This window comes from Adiantum capillus-veneris, chromosome 15, assembly GCF_014529385.1.
Source record: "Adiantum capillus-veneris isolate H3 chromosome 15, ASM1452938v2, whole genome shotgun sequence".
Lineage (NCBI taxonomy): Eukaryota > Viridiplantae > Streptophyta > Polypodiopsida > Polypodiales > Pteridaceae > Adiantum > Adiantum capillus-veneris.
The window spans coordinates 125,820,174-125,839,060 of record NC_140945.1 but is presented as its reverse complement, the minus strand read 5'-3'; the positions used below and the strand labels follow the sequence as shown (position 1 = coordinate 125,839,060).

Below are 18,887 nucleotides of genomic sequence, written 5' to 3'. Positions count from 1 at the left end.
CTCCAAACTTTCTCCGGATAGCAATGTATCCTTCAAGGAGAGGCAACAAAAATTCGTTCTTTCTGTGTTGAATGGTTCTTGTCCCATTGCGGGGATTGTATGCTATATACACTAAGGTGTACACTATCATCTTTTATTGCTGACTCCACCATCTACTGCAAAGTATCTTGCAGATGCGTTTACAAAATTCGTGCAAAAGTCCTTCGTTAAATTTGTTCATCTTTCCTTCCTCAGAGAGGATCAAGAATGGAACTACCTTGGCAAGAGTGAACCACTACTTGCTTGGACTCGCTCGTATTTCTATTGGGCAAACCGATCCCAATCTTCTTGGATGCCTCCCTTAAAGCGTAGAGGAAAAAAATTTGTTGGAAAATTCAGCCTTGAATTGAATCCAAGTCTTGTTGTAAGTTCCTTGCAGAGCTTTGGTATACCACCAAGTACTTGCAATCCCCTTGAGGTGTTTGGTCACATGCCTCATCTTCGACGCTTTTTTTCAGAAATTGCCGTTTACAAAGGCAACTTCAAACTTGTCAAATCAAAGCGGTAGCTTTCGGGGCATCTTCCCTTCCGTCAAAAGTATCAAACTTGACTGGAAGTGTTCCTAGGTCTAGAGACCTCCTTCATATCGTTCCCGAAATGGCGGGATTTCATGGCTATAGTTCTGGATTGACGTTCATGGATATTTTTTGGATTCTGAATGAACATTTTCTTGTACCAAGAAAGTTCAGTCTTCAATACCATATAAAAACTCAAATCAATTTTTCTAGGTTCTTCTATTATTTCAAACATTCGCATCCTTCAATATCCAAACATCAATCTAAAAATCTCCCCAAGCTTTAACCTAGGCTCTAATACCAGTGTGAGGTCCCTGCCCCTTTTTGAGAGGAGCGGAGTACCTTTGATAGGTCTCCAACCCTGAAAAAGAAAAACCAACGGACATTGCCTTAGCTACTACGTAACCACGGGCATGAACCGTTAAGGGCAAGAACCGGAACAATCTTTTCTTAATAGAATAAATGGGCAGAAATTTAGGGATTGTCCTAGCACCCTCTTAGGGCCAATTTCACCATGGCTTTGGGGCTCCTGTAGGGCCACTTTTGGAGGCCCCCATAGCCTACAAAAGGAGACCTCCACATAGCATAAGCCTCAACCTTCATTGTTCAAGGCTTCAAGCTCCTCATTGCTCAAATCTCAACCTTTATTGTTCAAGGCTTCAGGCTCTATGGGACATACGTGTAGCTCAAAAAATAAAATAAAAATGTTTTCTATTTTCGTCGTTCCGGCTCCAACCCTGTTCCCTAACTTTTGTCGTCCCAATCCCGACCCCAACCACTGTCGCAAACAGGAGTGCACACGAACAATTCATAGGCTGAAAATAAATAGAATCCACCAGAGAGAGAGAGAGAGAGAAAGAGAGAGAGAGAGAGAGAGAGAGAGAGAGAGAATGAAGAAGATCGAGATAGTATTGAGGACCAGAAGATGGGCTGGTCCCCCCCCCCCCCTGAAAATAAATAGAATCTAATAGAGAGAGAGAGAGAGAGAGAGAGAGAGAGAGAGAAGGGAGAAGATCGACATAGTATTGAGGACTAGAAGATGAGCTAGTCTCCCCCCCACCTCTAAAGAGAATCTTTAATAACAGGGAGAATCTTTTACAAGCACAAGAACCGGGGTAAACTCCTCTGTTCTAGATCTCAGCCCGAATATCAAGAGCTCCGATCTGGAATGAGAAACTAATTGTCCCTCGGAATGACACTCGGAAATTTTTGAGCTAACTTGAGTTGTTTTGCAAATATAATGTAATCGCGGACAACTACTCTTCTTTCAAGAAGGGGGGATTGTCACAAACTTTTGACGTGTCAAGCCGCTGAAGACCCGACAAGTTAGGGCTCTCCGACTATCACGTGACACATCCAACCCTATGTGTCCGTGGACAACCTACAACATAGCAAGGGTTCGGTCAGTCTAGATTCGAAGTGATCCGGCACTTTTGTGAATCTATTCGTAGATCGTGCATGCCCAGTCACTTAGTGTAGATGCATACCCTCTGGTTGCACACAGCATGATCATAAGTGTTGCTAAATTGGCTTTATCTAACAGAAAAATAATTCTAAATGAATTATTGGATTTATAAGTGAGAGGGTTTTCTCGCTTGGAACATCAAGGAAAAATAATTCTAAATGAATTATTGGAATTTTAAGTTAGAGGGTTTTTCTCACTGGAGACATCCGAGTACGGAGTATTCCTAGTGCGTCATTCAAAGTAATGACAAGAGCACTGTGAAAGGGAATATCTGTAAGGCCACCAGGAACGGGTGCTTCTGATGCTTCACATCGGATGGGTGACAGGGAGCATCGGAAAGAAGTATCCGACCATCCGGGAACGGACATCTCTGATGCGTCATAGGATGGGTGACATAGAGCATCGCGAAGGAGATTGTACCGTAAGTTCGGTAGGAAGTACTAGGTGATGGGTATTCCTGATGCGTCACAAGGTGGGTGACGGGTGCATCGGAAAGGGAATATCCATAGTCGAGAGGAAATTCCGAACTGTGTTAGAATTGGGCACAAGGAAAAAGCAAGCACTTGAATGAAGATGGGTTCAGAGGAAACTTTGAGGAAAAACAGATGCTTTTTGAGAAAGCGGGATTGCTTTTCGGGAAAGCAGATGCTTTCCCGTGAGGAAGTCTATGTCTGCATTGCAACTGTGCATGTGATTGCATCCAGGGACGCCTGGGAAGTGCTGTGAAAGCATTGTTTTTAACTTATAAGGTTTTATTGAGTTTTTGGGCAGGTTCATACTATTTTTAAAATACGCAGACAGCCCACTTAATAAGTGGACAACCATCTGATAAATAAGACAACAGATCAACCAACGTTTTCTCTCTCTCTTTTTCTGGCAAAACAGAAGAAAAAAAATTTAACAAAAATTTTTTATAAAAAAAAAAAGAACGACTGCGATCTCTACGCGAACAACTATTCGTGCCCGTGGCTAGGAGCTATAAAAGCATCACATGCCCTCACGCAGAGGGGGGGACCAATCTTTGCAAGGAGGAGATGCTACTGCAGATTTCAGCCGTAAAGAAGACGTTGCCGGTGATGCCCATGGCTGCCCCAAGTGTACCAGATGTCGCCAAGACCCAGTGCGCGAGTTCCCTCGCGAAGAAGTGCCTACGAAGCGTGTTTCCATCGCGACAAGTTGCTGTTTTTCTCTGTTTTCAGCCCATAAACGTCGTAGACGGGGTTGATTTACGAGAAGGAACCCGAGAACACACCTCTTTTGTGTGTAGGATTGGAAGAGAGGATTTTCTATGGAGAGATCTCTTCCGGGGAATTGCTTTTCGAGAACGGAGTTGCGTTTTCGAGCGTCGAGACTTTGAAGGTAACGATTTTCATGTTATGAACTCTGAGTGTTTGTTTGCAGGTGTACTTCCTCTTAGTGAGGGAGTAGGAGCAGAGGAAGGTATGAGCCTCTGCAGGAGAAAAGCGCTCTGAGGAACTAGAGCCAGATCAGCCCAAGGGTTTCGTACCCGAGTTTGGGAAGTAGATCCACGGATCAGAGAGAGGTAGTCTCTCAAGTTGTGATCCGGAAGTTGGGATTCCCAAGTAAGGACTTCGTGTCCGGGAAAGCAGAGTTGTTCTACGGGAAGAGGACTCTGGAAAGAGAGTTGGAAAAGAGTTGCAGGGATGCCATGCCCTGAGTCTGGAATGTGAGATCCAGAGGCGAGAACCTTGATTCTCGAGGAATTGGAATAAGGAACGGAAGTTCCTTGGAATAGGGTTTTGCCCTGGGAATCGGAAGCTGAGGCTTCCGGGAACCATCAAGTCTTATTCTAGAACGAACGTGGTAATACGTTCGGTTCAAGTGCTTGTATAGACTTCTCCTCAGTAATAAAGATACTATTACGGGGGGGGGACCAGCCCATCTTTTGGTCCCCAGTACTGTGTCAATCTTCTCACTCTCTATCTCTCTCTCTATTTATTTCTCTCTATATCCTCTGGCTTCAGTAATAAGTGATAAATCCTATTTATCCTAATGTATTTTATATTGTTATGCGCTCTCGTTTGTGACAGTGGTATCAGAGCATGGTGTCCTCTCTTTCTCTGTAAAGGAGGACGACTCTGGGAAGATACGGAAAGAAGCCATGACAAGCCAAGAGAGAAGTAAGCAAGCGGAAACCTAGTCCTGCAGGAAAAAGCTCGCAGAGTTGAAATTTTTATTTCTCTCTGCAAGAAGTCGACACAAGACTTGGGATTCTCTAAGAAGGCAACAAGAGCATGATGCTCAAGAACCTAGAGAATCCAAGGAGCGGAATGCTCGAGATCCTTCAGAATCCAAAAAATATCCATGAACATCAATCCATAACCATAGCCATGAAATCCCGTCATTCCGGGAAAGATATGAAGAAGGTCTCTAGACTTAGGAACACTTCCAGTCAAGTTTGATACTTTTGACGGAAGGGAAGATGCCCCGAAAGCTACCGCTTTGATTCGACAAGTTTGAAGTTGCCTTTGCAAACGGCAATTTCTGGAAAAAAAAACGTCGAAGATGAAGCATGTGATTAAACACCTCAAGGGGATTGCAAGTACCTAGTGGTATACCAAAGCTCTGCAAGGAACTTACAACAAGACTTGGATTCAATTCAAGGCTGAATTTTTCGACAAATTTTTTTCCTCTACACTTTGAGGAAGGCATCCAAGAAGATTGGGATGGGTTTGCCCAATAGGAACACGAGTGAGTCAAAGCAAGTAGTGATTCACTCTTGCCAAGGTAGCTCCACTCTCGATCCTCTCTGAGGAAGGAAAGATGAAGAAATTCAACAAAGGACTTTTGCCCGAATTTTGTAGACGCATCTGCAAAATTCTTTGCAACAGATGGTAGAGTCAGCAATAAAAGTTGAAAGTGTACACCTTAGTGTACATAGAATCCAATCCCCGTAGTGGGACGGGAATCATTGAACACAGAAAGTTTGGAGTAAGGGAATTCAATCTAACTCCTGAGTTCTTGAATAGAAGACCCTCGAACTTTAAGTGAGAGGACAGGTTTTCAATCAAAGTTACATCTTTGAGGAAATCATAAAGTGCATTGTGCTTGTTTGCTCTTTTGCACAAGATATGGTTATGTCTAACCGGGACTACCACTCTCAAGTGTTTATGAGAGCAGGATCAAACTGAAACATTGTTTTCTGAGATGAATTGGTTTGCTTAACTAACCGGAAGGTCAACTATTGATCTGGTATCCGGTAATTCCCGAATAGATTACCTGCTACTGCGGGTAGGAAAATTATGAAGGAACCATTCTGAGCTTTCCAGCAAAGAAAAGCTTTCATCAAGCTTGAATACTCTTTAAGCCCACACCCCCTACCCGGTAAGGGAAGACATGGTAGTGCTTTTCGCACAAGTGAAGGAATACTCTCTTTACGAGGGAAGGAACAAGTGACGACTACGGCCTGTGCTCGAGGAATCCAAGGATTGAAATCCTAGTTTATTTGATGAGCAGGTTTTGCTCTAAGATTGAGCCAAGGGATCGTCAGGATAAGCGTCTTCGCTCTAAGGATCATACGAAGGGAAGGTAATTTCCCAGGTTCACCGAAACTCTAACACAGCTTAAGAATTATGTACACTTTTGAGTACATGGATAACACACGAAGATGCAGACCTATACCAAGGAACTGGACGAGAGTTGTTATACTCTCTCGAGTGCCTTTTTGCGCGCAAGGATATTCCGACACAAGAATCTCTATTTGAGATGTGTTCGGTAGAAAGAATTTGAGTTTCTCTACAGAGAAGAGGTTTTTTGATGGTCGTCGATCATTGAGTACGCTATGTGCTTTTACCATTACAGTAGCAACTTTTGGTTGCGGTATATGTTTCTCCATGAGCAGGTCAAGTAGCATTTACACGCTGCTGAAATCAATAAATCAAGTTAACACAGTCTCGGATAAGGAAACTTTGGATCAGAACAATTGGCCTACCCAAAGCAAAAGCTCCGGAATAAGAACTTACTTTGGTAAGATAGCACACTTTGTCTGCCACAGGAAGATTCACATGAGCTTAATGCTCTCGACATGCCCTATGTGAGAGGACACAAGAGGTTTAATATCCTCAGGACTAATAGCGCAAGGTTATGTGCAAGGGCAAAGACCTAGATTGATTTCTAGGAGGATTATTCTTTTCGGGATTGAGAAGGTGGAATTGAGTTAACAGATTCGCGGATGAGGAAACTTCCAATCTGTTGGAAAGACACGAATGACGAGTTCTTACCTAACTCGTAAGTTTAATGAAAGGTGAAGGATATCCTCGAGGTACTAGAGGAAAGACATGATCCGGTAAGGTAAGTATTGAATTATTAAATTTTTGAATTTTTGTTTAATTTCATTTTTAAGTTCTCTACTAAGAAAGGACCAGCTCAACTCACCATTGAGCAAGATTTGGAATTTTTCCGGTTTCTTCTCAGCAGTTCAGTTGGACCTCTACAGTTGAGGACAACTGTTTATAAGTGAGAGGGATGTTGCTAAATTGGCTTTATCTAACAGAAAAATAATTCTAAATGAATTATTGGATTTATAAGTGAGAGGGTTTTCTCGCTTGGAACATCAAGGAAAAATAATTCTAAATGAATTATTGGAACCCGTCCCGGGACGCGGGCAGGGGGCGGGCTGCACCCAAGGGGGGGGGGGGGATATTCAAAATTCAAACACTGTTTAAGCGCCCACTTTTTGGGGGGTTTTTCAAATTTCAAAAGCACCCTTTTGGGGGGACTTTCAAATTTCAAAAGCCCACTTTTGGGGGGCCTTTCAAATTTCAAAATTCAAAGTGTTTTTTAAAGCGCATCTCGTGTCGCATCCCCCGTCCCCTGTCTTGCCACGTCCCCATCCCCGGGACCCGCCACGTCCCCGAGACCCGTCCCCGTCCCCATGTGACTATGGTGACAGGGAGCATCGGAAAGAAGTATCCGACCATCCGTGAACGGACATCTCTGATGCGTCATAGGATGGGTGACATAGAGCATCGCGAAGGAGATTGTACCGTAAGTTCGGTAGGAAGTACTAGGTGATGGGTATTCCTGATGCGTCACAAGGTGGGTGGCGGGTGCATCGGAAAGGGAATATCCATAGTCGAGAGGAAATTCCGAACTGTGTTAGAATTGGGCACAAGGAAAAAGCAAGCACTTGAATGAAGATGGGTTCAGACGAAACTTTGAGGAAAAACAGATGCTTTTTGAGAAAGCGGGATTGCTTTTCGGGAAAGCAGATGCTTTCCCATGAGGAAGTCTATGTCTGCATTGCAACTGTGCATGTGATTGCATCCAGGGACGCCTGGGAAGTGCTGTGAAAGCATTGTTTTTAACTTATAAGGTTTTATTGAGTTTTTGGGCAGGTTCATACTATTTTTAAAATACGCAGACCGCCCACTTAATAAGTGGACAACCATCTGATAAATAAGACACCAGATCAACCAACGTTTTCTCTCTCTCTTTTTCTGGCAAAACAGAAGAAAAAAAATTTAACAAAAATTTTTTATAAAAAAAAAAAAGAACGACCGCGATCTCTACGCGAACAACTATTCGTGCCCGTGGCTAAGAGCTATAAAAGCATCACATGCCCTCACGCAGAGGGGGGGACCAATCTTTGCAAGGAGGAGATGCTGCTGCAGATTTCAGCCGTAAAGAAGACGTTGCCGGTGATGCCCATGGCTGCCCCAAGTGTACCAGATGTCGCCAAGACCCAGTGCGCGAGTTCCCTCGCGAAGAAGTGCCTACGAAGCGTGTTTCCATCGCGACAAGTTGCTGTTTTTCTCTGTTTTCAGCCCATAAACGTCGTAGACGGGGTTGATTTACGAGAAGGAACCCGAGAACACACCTCTTTTGTGTGTAGGATTGGAAGAGAGGATTTTCTATGGAGAGATCTCTTCCGGGGAATTGCTTTTCGAGAACGGAGTTGCGTTTTCGAGCGTCGAGACTTTGAAGGTAACGATTTTCATGTTATGAACTCTGAGTATTTGTTTGCAGGTGTACTTCCTCTTAGTGAGGGAGTAGGAGCAGAGGAAGGTATGAGCCTCTGCAAGAGAAAAGCGCTCTGAGGAACTAGAGCCAGATCAACCCAAGGGTTTCGTACCCGAGTTTGGGAAGTAGATCCACGGATCAGAGAGAGGTAGTCTCTCAAGTTGTGATCCGGAAGTTGGGATTCCCAAGTAAGGACTTTGTGTCCGGGAAAGCAGAGTTGTTCTGCGAGAAGAGGACTCTGGAAAGAGAGTTGGAAAAGAGTTGCAGGGATGCAATGCCCTGAGTCTGGAATGTGAGATCCAGAGGCGAGAACCTTGATTCTCGAGGAATTGGAATAAGGAACGGAAGTTCCTTGGAATAGGGTTTTGCCCTGGGAATCGGAAGCTGAGGCTTCCGGGAACCATCAAGTCTTATTCTAGAACGAAAATGGTAATACGTTCGGTTCAAGTGCTTGTATAGACTTCTCCTCAGTAATAAAGATACCATTACGGGGGGGGGACCAGCCCATCTTTTGGTCCCCAGTACTGTGTCGATCTTCTCACTCTCTATCTCTCTCTCTCTATTTATTTCTCTCTATATCCTCTGGCTTCAGTAATAAGTGATAAATCCTATTTATCCGAATGTATTTTATATTGTTATGCGCTCCCGTTTGTGACAATAAGCATTCCTATCAAAATCCATCAGGATCCTTCAGGGGAATTTTCGAGTGCATTTAGCCTATTTTACCTATTTTTGACATTTTTCACTTATTATTTTTTAGTGACTTTTGTTGGAAAGTAAGTTTGTATAGAAGCAAACCTAGACTAGCACTAATTGGCAGAAGAGGCAACAAGAACCAAGCTCAGCAGGCAACTTCTCAAGCAAGACCTTGGTGGACTTTCCCTCCAAGCAAGACCATCTCCCCCCCTAGCGTTTTCTCATCAAGGAGATCATCGCCAGAACCAAGCCCAAGCCTAGCGTTTTGCATCAGCATCATCGCCACAGAAACCCCCATGCCTAGCGTTTTTGATCCCAGCATACCTAGCGTTTTGGAGATCCCTGACCTAGCGTTTTCATCCTTTACAGATTTCAGCATGCAGCGTTTTTCAGCCATGAAGAACCTGCAAGTTCAGCCCCTAAAGAGTAGCAGATTCAGCCCTAAGAAGCCTCAGTTTTCAACCTAAGACCTGCAGATTTTCAGCGACAAAGACCATCAGAAAACAGCCCCAAAATCAACGTTTTTCGGCAACAGCAGATTTCAGCCCATAGCGTTTTTGGACAGCAGAAGCAAGACCTTGGTAGACTTTCCCTCCAAGCAAGACCATCTCCCCCCCTAGAGTTTTCTCATCAAGGAGATCATCGCCAGAAGCAAGCCCAAGCCTAGCGTTTTGCATCAGCATCATCGCCACAAAAACCCCCATGCCTAGCGTTTTTGATCCGAGCATACCTAGCGTTTTGGAGATCCCTGACCTAGCGTTTTCAGCCTTTACAGATTTCAGCATGCAGCGTTTTTCAGCCATGAAGAACCTACAAGTTCAGCCCCGAAAGAGTAGCAGATTCAACCCCAAGAAGCCTCAGTTTTCAGCCTAAGACCTGTAGTGTCACGTGACACATCCAACCCTATTGTGTCTGTGGCCCAGCTACAGCATGATCACGGTTCAGTCAGTCCAATCAGTCTAGATTTAGCAGTGATCTGGCACTTTTGTGAGTCTATTCGTAGACCGTGCATGCCCAGTCACTTTGTGTAGATGCATATCCTCTAGTTGCATACAGCATGATCATAAGCATTCCCATCAGAATCCTTCATGGGAATTTTCCAGTGCATTTAGCCTATTTTCCCTATTTTTTGACATTTTTCACTTATTATTTTTAAGTGACTTTTGTTGGAAAGTAGGTAGGACAAATTGAGTAAGTTTGTATATAAGCAAACCTAGACTAGCACTATTTTGCAGAAGAGGCAACACGAGACAAGCGCAGCAGGCAACTTCTCAACAAGACCCTTTGGTGGATTTCCTCCAAGCAAAGAAGAACCATCCCCCTAGCCTAGCGTTTTCCTTCCACAGGCATCCCTAACGTTTTGGATCATCTTCGCTGCCGCTTCAAGCCAGTAGCGTTTTTGAAGAAGATCGTCGCCACACATAGCAGCTAGCATTTTTGAGAGCTTCATCACCTAGCGTTTTTTGCAGTATTCAGCATGCGATTTCAACAGTAGGAAAGACCAGCAAGATTCAACCCTAAAGAGGAGCAGAATTCAGCCATTAGCATTTTTGGAAAGCAGTAGAAGGACATCATATTTCAGCCATAGCGTTGGTATTGCCATCACCGTCGTCGACACCAACATAGCCTAGACTTGCATCAGTCACATGCATTCCCATTGTACCAGTTTGTGCAATCAATAGTAGACCACTCTCGCCGACGAGAGTGGGGCCTTTGGAGGAGGGTTTTATAACGTCTCTGGTGTCGTATTCTCTTCTCTCTCTATCTCTCAGTCTCATACACTTGCACGCACAGTGTCCATTCACTTTGTTTGTGATCATAGCATTCTCTCACTAAGAACAGAAGGCTCTACCTTCCATAAGAACAAAAGGAACCTTGAGCACAGTTCGGAGCACTCATCTTGAGCAAAGCGCAAACATTCATTCCGTTGAACCTAACATTGGTATCAGAGCCTTGGCAGTGTCCTGTATCACTGAAGGAAAGAACCACAAGAATCACAAGATTTTTTTTTTGCTTGTTGAGGTCGCACAAACCCAAGTTCACTTGGGCGTGTCAATTCCTAATCATGTTTTTGAAGAGTGACAGGAATCCCAGGAAAGAAGGGCTTGTCCAGCCTCCCCTTGTGTCTCTTTTCACTCATTGAGAGCGGAACGTGCACTTAGCGGCCGGCCAAAAACCTTGGTGTGAGCGCAAGGCCGCCAAGAGTAGAACTCGGGTGAAGAGAAGATCCTTCTCAAACACGGTTTGCAAGCGAAAGAAAACCTCAAGAACCTCAAGACCCTCAAGAACCCCAAGAATCAAAACTCCCACGAACCCAAGAACCCAAGTTCCTCGTGAACTTAAGAACCCAAGACCACAAGAACCCACGACTTCAGAATGGTCATCACTCAAAGCGGAATGGATACTTCGCTTGGAGGTGATGAGCATGAGAGAGGCGAAGAAGAATTTTCCCCACCGGGAGGTTTTTCCGACCCTCCCCCTTCCACATCTACGTCAAGGATTGCACTAACTCCTATGGAGGAGTTGGACCAGATGTTTATGGAAATGAAGTTAGAACGCGAAGCAAGACATGCAGAAAGAATGGCAGAAATGGAACGCAGACACGCAGAAAGAAAAGCAGAAATGGAACGCAGACACCAAGACAGAATGGCAGCCGCCATCAAAGGAAAGAGCGACCAACACATGAAAGAGTTCTTGCGACTTTTTTCTCAAGTGCAGGCGCACTTTGCACAGAATCAAGAAAAGGAGATTCTCTCAGTCTCTACTTCTCCAAAGCATGACACATAGGATTTGAATGATGATAAGCATGATGTTTTGAATGATAATGATGAGCATGATGTTTTGGATGATTATGAGAAGCATGATGATGATTTGATTGACAATGATAAGCATGATAAAGATAAGCATGATGATTTGCATGATCAAGATGTGATTTCTCACAAGCATGATGAGTTGCATGAAAAGGATGTGATTGTTCGCAAGAAGGATGATGTGTTAGTTGATGCTTTTTCTAGAGAAGCTAACCTCGTTGCAGATTTGATCATTTAGGAAGAACCGATCTTGGCTCTCGAGCCTAGGTCCAAAGAACCCTCACAGGAAGTATTATGTGTTCGCATGATTGATACGCACGCATTGTTCGAGTGTTTTATTCGTGATCGTTTCCTGTATTTAGTCAGCATCTTTATCCGATCCCTTTTCCTAGGCATGACATATTGTACATTGAGCACGTTTCACTCATGGATGAGCACGGATGTATGCGGTTTTTTCATGAAAAGCTGAAAAGTATGCATTCAAGGAAGTCACATTCAATGTCTCTTCCTTGGCATGACACATTCGTAGAACGAGCACATGAAAGTATGAGCACCAAGCATGGGCATTTCCGTTGTGATTTGCCACAGTTGATTGTTTTAGATCATAAGAGAAAGATTCGATCTCATTGTTTGCGTGTGTGGTGAACGGTTTGGCACTCCGTCTCTTTGGTCATCTACATTGCATGCACAATCTTTGAGGAAGACAATATTTTTTTCCACTCACTTTACATTAAATAGGTATGTCCATGGTTTTGTGTTGGAAATGGTTTCAGGAATTTTCAGCCATGGAGATACTTGAAGAAGAAAGAAGCACGACTCTCGACGAAGTTGAAGCATTGAAGATGACTTTGTCACTTTCAGCGCGGCCCAAAGAAGCAAGCGTTGCAGACCTTTATGAAGTTCAAGTACCACACGACCCACACATCAGAGTGGGCTGGCAAAGAGTCCCTTCCAGGATTCCGGATGCTATTGGCGATCTCCCTCGACGCCATACAGTTCGGTACCAGTACCTCGCTTTGAAAAGGAGGGGATGTCACATGACACATCCAACCCTATGTGTCCGTGGACCAGCTACAGCATGATCAGAGTTCAGTCAGTCCAGTCAGTCTAGATTTAGAAGTGATCTGGCACTTTTGTGAGTCTATTCGTAGACCGTGCATGCCCAGTCACTTAGTGTAGATGCATATCTCCTAGTTGCACACATCATGATCATAGGCATTCCCATCAAAATCCTTCATGGGAATTTTCCAGTGCATTTAGCCTATTTTTGACATTTTTCACTTATTATTTTTAAGTGACTTTTGTTGGAAAGTAGGTAGGGCAAATTGAGTAAGTTTGTATATAAGCAAACCTAGACTAGCACTATTTGGCAGAAGAGGCAACAGGAGCCAAGCTCAACAGGCAACTTCTCAACAAGACCCTCTGGTGGATTTCCTCCAAGCAAAGAAGAACCATCCCCCTAGCCTAGCGTTTTTCTTCCACAGGCATCCCTAGCGTTTTGGATCGTCTTCGCCGCCGCTTCAAGTCAGTAGCGTTTTTGAAGAAGATCATCGCCACACATAGCAGCTAGCGTTTTTGAGAGCTTCATCACCTAGCGTTTTTGGCAGTATTCAGCAGGCGATTTCAGCAGTAGAAAAGACCAGCAAGATTCAACCCTAAAGAGCAGCAGAATTCAGCCATTAGCGTTTTTGGACAGCAGTAGAAGGACATCAGATTTCAGCCATAGCGTCGATATCGCCATCACTGTCGTCGACACCGACGTAGCCTAGACTTGCAGCAGTCACATGCATTCCCATTGTACCAGTTTGTGCAATCAATAGTAGACCACTCTCGCCGACGAGAGCGGGGCCTTCAGAGGAGGGTTTTACAACGTCTCTGGTGTCGTATTCTCTTCTCTCTCTATCTCTCAGTCTCATACACTTGCACGCACAGTGTCCATTCACTTTGGTTGTGATCATAGCATTCTCTCACTAAGAACCGAAGGCTCTACCTTCCATAAGAACAAAAGGAACGTTGAGCACAGTTCGGAGCACTCATCTTGAGCAAAGCGCAAACATTCATTCCGCTGCACCTAACATGCAGATTTTCAGCGACAAAGACCATCAGAAAACAGCCCCAAAATCAGCGTTTTTCGGCAACAGCAAATTTCAGCCCATAGCGTTTTTGGACAACAGATACAAGATTGCAAATTTCACCCTAGGACCGGTGTCGTCATTCCCGTCGTCATCGTCAACATAGCCTAGACTTGCATCCATCACATGCATTCAGTTTGTACCAGTTTGTGCAATCATAAGTAGACCACTCTCACCGACGAGAGTGGGGCCTTCGGAGGAGGGTTTTACAACGTCTCTGGTATCGTATCTCTCTTCTCTCTCTATCTCTCAGTCTCAATACACTTGCACGCACAGTATCCCTTCACTTGCTTGTGATCATAGCATTCTCCCATTAAGAACGGAAGGCTCTACCTTCCATAAGAACAAAAGGAACCTTGAGCACACTTCGGATCACTCATCTTGAGCAAAGCGCAAACATTCATTCCGCTGCACCTAACACAAACCCTAGCCGACTTGCAGATCCTGGCCAAGGGGCCTAAACCCTAGAAGAAGCAGCAAAGCATGAAAAACATTTTTTGCATGATAGAGATTTAATTGTTTGTAAGGATCATCAAGCCTTCAAGTGCTCCAATCTATACCGAGTACACCTACCGTCAAGCTAGGTGGTTCCAGTCTCGTGAGCAATTTAGTGGTTTGATTGACTATATTCTTAGTAAAGCTAACCCAATTGCAGATACGATAAGTCACGTAAGACAGATCTTGGCTCTTGAGTCGAGGTCCACAGAACCCATCCAAGAAGTATCATTTGTTCGCCAATATGCATTTTTCGAGTCTCTCATTCGCGACAGTCTCTTGTATTTTCATTACCACGATGCACATGATTCACTCACGGATGAGCACAAAAGCATGAAGATCTCTTTAGACAAGTAGAAGGATTGCATTCAAGGAATACACAATGTGCCATCATTGTTTGTCATGTTAATAACTTTTGCATGTTCATTCCTTAGCAGGACACAAATCAACACAAGCATTAGCACAATTGTCCATCAAGCATTGATATTCCCTTTGTGGTTTGCTAGAGTCGATAGTTTCAGATAGAAAAGTCTGATTAAGATCGCATTTCTTGCAAGCACTCTTTGAAAAGTTTGGGACACTTTTCATCTGCATTCCATCCACAGTCTTTTACGAAGCATAGTCCTTTTCCATTCATTCAAAAAGTAAAAGATGTATCTATGAAATTGTGGTTGACGTTGTTATCCCCCAAAGGAGATTCTTAAAGAGAAAGAACCGGAGAGCGTAAACAAAGTTGAAGGCATGGAGCCGGAGCATATTATTTTGCGTGCGGCTCAACGAAGCAAGCACTACAATCAAGTTCAAGTATCGCGGCACCCACGCAGCAAATGTGAGTGCGCGTGCGCGGAAGCATGAGAGAGAGAGAGAGACACAAAAGTGCGGAAGCATGAGGGAGAGAGAGACACAAAACGTTGATATGGGAAAGAGGTGGCGATCAGCCCCCCTGACTTCTAGAGCATAAGACCTGTCAATACAACGTATCAATCTAGTCTGAAATGGGTACCCCCTTGCCCCCATATATAGGAGTGCCCAAGGTGGACGCCCAACTCAAGCGGGCGATCGGCCCCAAACTCGAGCGGCCGGACAAGGTACAACCTAGACTATGGGTGGCCCGCCCGGAGACACTAGTCGTACAAGGAAGTGCCCTAGACCTATGTGAAGTAGAAAATTGGTGTATATCTAACACCCCCTCTTAGCACCTGATGCTGAACAAACCGCACGAAGCCGAAGATGTGAGGCAAATGATGAAGATGTCTGCTGCAATGTCCACTGAAGGATACTCCATGAGTATAGCAGCAGTCTGAGGTGTCACGACCGCCAAGAAATCTCCATGGAAAGATGTCGTCACGAGCAGTGTAGCAAATTGCAAGGAGTTGTACTTCAAAGAGAAGTGTGAGCAAAAATTGTCGTCAAGGGTTGCCGTGTCCTTGGAGCATACGATCTTGTAGATAAAGCACTCCACCACTACATAGCATTGTCCTTGAGAAAAGATTAGCATGAACAATTTTTAATTCTTCCCTATAATTGTCGAGAGAATAGATTATGTAAACCTGTTTAGGAACTAAAGGCTCTCTTTCTATCTTGAACACCCAAGATGGTGAAGAATTGATTGTAGACCCACAATCCTTGAAAGTTTTCGGCCGAGGAGGGGCCACATGTTATGAGTAATATGGAAAGTAACCATAGTTATTCCAATTCTAAAAAGGTGATGGCAGCGGCGAAGGAGGTCGCATAGGCAGAGCCATTGACAGACGTGGTGCAAGTGAAGGTCCCCCCCACGCGCAATTTGACGAAAACACCACCAAGTGGAATAGTAGAAAAGTTTCCACATTTTTGTGTGGAAGCTCTCGAACTAGTGGACTAGGCAGTAAAACGGGTCGCATAGTTGTATCATATAATTCACAAATTGTTGAAAGTTATGCAAGTGCAGTAAATTGCCCCTTAGGCATAGCACTAATTTGCTCGGCGAAAAAGCAAATTGTTGAGCTTTTGTACCACAATAACTTGTCAACACCATGTGCCAACAAGAAATTGCTGAAAACTCCATTTTTCAAAGGTCGGTGAAGTGCTACTGCATTCTCAGCCAAGGGCAACCGGGTCTCAGTTGACAGAGAGAGGGACTCGTGTGCGTCAGTTCATGCCAAGATTCAACCATATTTGCATACAGTTTTTCAAACAGGCCAGCAGGAGTTTTCATGGCTTGTTTCAAATCCATCTATATCCTCTTTCAAAAGGTTAAAGATTCTTGTGTTTTCATCAACAAAGGGGGCTTATTTCAGCTCCATCTATCTACCTCTTGCAAAAGGTTGGAAATTCTTTCACAGGAGGTAGCTTCTAGCCTAAAGCCTTGTTTGCATATGTCTATGGAGAATTCTGCATAGAAGAATGGAGATTCTTTCGCGGGAGGTTGCTTGTAGCCTAACGCCTGGTTAGCATGCATCTATGGAGATTTCTCTTGTGACATCAACTACCTTGACTATGGCACCGAAGAAGAACATTGCAGAAAGCTCACAAAGACAACATTGTTCTTGACACATTGATGGCTCCTTAGAGAAATTGACGAGGAATACTCATGATACAAAGTTACAAGAGTTACTTGACAAGATGAAGAAACTTCCACAGTTGTTGATGTTTCCTGAAAGCCCGATGCCATCGACTATCAGGATTGGAACGTGCATGATGTCAACTCTCTCTAATGAAGAGACGCCTTGACTCAAAACAACTTGCATAGGTCTTCCTCTCGATCCATAACACTCTCATGAATAGCTGCCTAAGCGGCTATATCTCTCCCTCTGCTCCTAGGCCCCAACCTACAATTTACAAACACAAGACATGCAAGGGAAGAAAGAAACAGAGGGTGATCGTACCAGAGGGGAAAACGCAAATGGAGGAGGATTGTGGAGAGGGGTCACACGAGAGAGAGAGAGAGAGAGAGAGAGAGAGAGAGAGAGGAAAAACGAGAGAGGGTGCAATATGGGCCCAAAACGGGGCAAGAACTTTGCAAGATGACACAAAGGGTGGGGGCAAAGGGTCACTACACAGGGGCTGCACTCTCTCGCCCAACTCTTGTACAAATAACCCAACGAGGACGGAGCGGGGGCAGAGAAAATTGCTACATCATCACAGTGTTGTATAAAAAACGACACCAAGTGGGTCCTGACCCCCTAAGTACCCTAGGATAGGAATCCAACCATCTGCCAACCTACAAAGTGGGCACTATGATGGCACAATCACATTGTTAGAGAAACATCTACCTCACGTACGCCTGAGCACATCCACAAAACAGCCCTCACTCCCCTAGGAGATACCAAATAGTGGCTGATAGGAGGTGAAACTCACACTTGGACACCCAAGAAAACTAGTCACAAACTAAAATATAATGCTTTTGCATTATTCCATGAACAGGACTCAATATAAGCCAATGCTTTTTTATCCCTATTATTCTTGTGGCACCTTTTGACAATTTTAACTAATGCAAACGTCTCAAATGGAAGACATGCAAAATGGTCCAAAACACAAAGGTTCGATGTCCTAGGCTCCAAATATAAAAACACAGCCTACATACTTAATTAAGCCAAGCCTTTTACTTAACAACAAATGAAGGTCAGTTGATAGGGCTCATGGTATCACCCTCCTGAACCCCAATTCTGGTTGTTTTCTTGAGTTTCAAGAAAACACCTGGCTAACTAGAGATTTGTGAATGAGGTACATGCATACATCATTTTGCTCGGGTAATGGGGGCAGCAAAAAGACCCTCATTTTCGTCCCTTGCACACGTGCTCGCAGTTCAGGATAGAACGAATTGCTAGCTCCGACAATTGTAATACCAAATCCAAACGATGACGAGTAAGGTCGACAGAATGAGAGTGAGCCTACCGTTAAAGGCTGAGGAGGAACGCCGCAGCTCTGCCTCCCCGTGAGCGAAGGAGCAGCTCTGACGTGGGCAGTTGCCTCTCTGGTAAAGAGTGCAGAGCTTGGTCTTGTACAGATCGCGGCCGAACGACATCCTCGAGCCCTCACATTCCAGAGGGCGTCACTGAATCAAGAAGCGTAAGCTGTTAATGATGTTTTTATGTAATGGTTTGTATGCCTTAAGTCTCATGCATATTATGTTAGCAACATTGTGGGTCAACATTAGTAAAGATATGCAAACTTGAACACATATTTGTTTGGCTTTGGCCAAGGCTTTGAACGAGGTTGCCCACGTACATATTCTTAGAAACCTTTCAATGTATCTTCTCACCGAAGTCTTTGGTTAATTTTGTCCTCCACCTTACATGCTTTCCATCCCTAAATCTAGCACAAAAAGAACTTGATTGTGTTCCACATTGCCCACCAGGATGGAGGTTCTGCTATGCTGTCGTATTATCGCCCTAAAGCACAAATCCATTTTTATGCAGCATCTCAACCTCCCATGGAAGCAAACATGTTCCCTCTTCCACAACCCACATCCCCGGGGTTGGGCCAGGTGGTCCAATAATCATCCCATCAATATTCCATGCATGAGTGTTACTATCATTGCAAAACCATACAAACCCCTCAACAATTCCTTCTGGTTTGGTACCCACAACGGGGAAGATCAAAAGTAGATCAAAAGTCCCAATGGGAGAAGTACTTACCTTTAGTGGAGTATGCTTATAGTAACATTGTACATACTTTCACGGGAAAAGCACCTTTTGAGGTAATAGAGGGAAGATCAAAAAGTCCCCTGCTACTCAAGGTACATGGGAAGATCTTTGCTGTAGATGAATAT

General features: G+C 44.2%; 1 protein-coding gene across 2 annotated transcripts in view; it reads right to left on the bottom strand.

Annotated features, from left to right (window-relative positions):
- Positions 1-18,208, bottom strand: part of LOC147441453 (Zinc finger C-x8-C-x5-C-x3-H type family protein) — a 124,417-nt gene extending 106,209 nt beyond the window's left edge. Inside the window, exon 1 of one of the 2 annotated variants that reach the window (XM_086483096.1) lies at positions 18,011-18,208. In XM_086483096.1, coding sequence (XP_086339222.1) covers positions 18,011-18,140 — 130 coding nt within the window. In that variant the 5' untranslated portion in view covers positions 18,141-18,208. The remainder of the gene's footprint in view (positions 1-18,010) is intronic. The other variant, XM_086483095.1, reaches the window with a different exon arrangement.
- Positions 18,209-18,887: the final 679 nt, after the last annotated feature.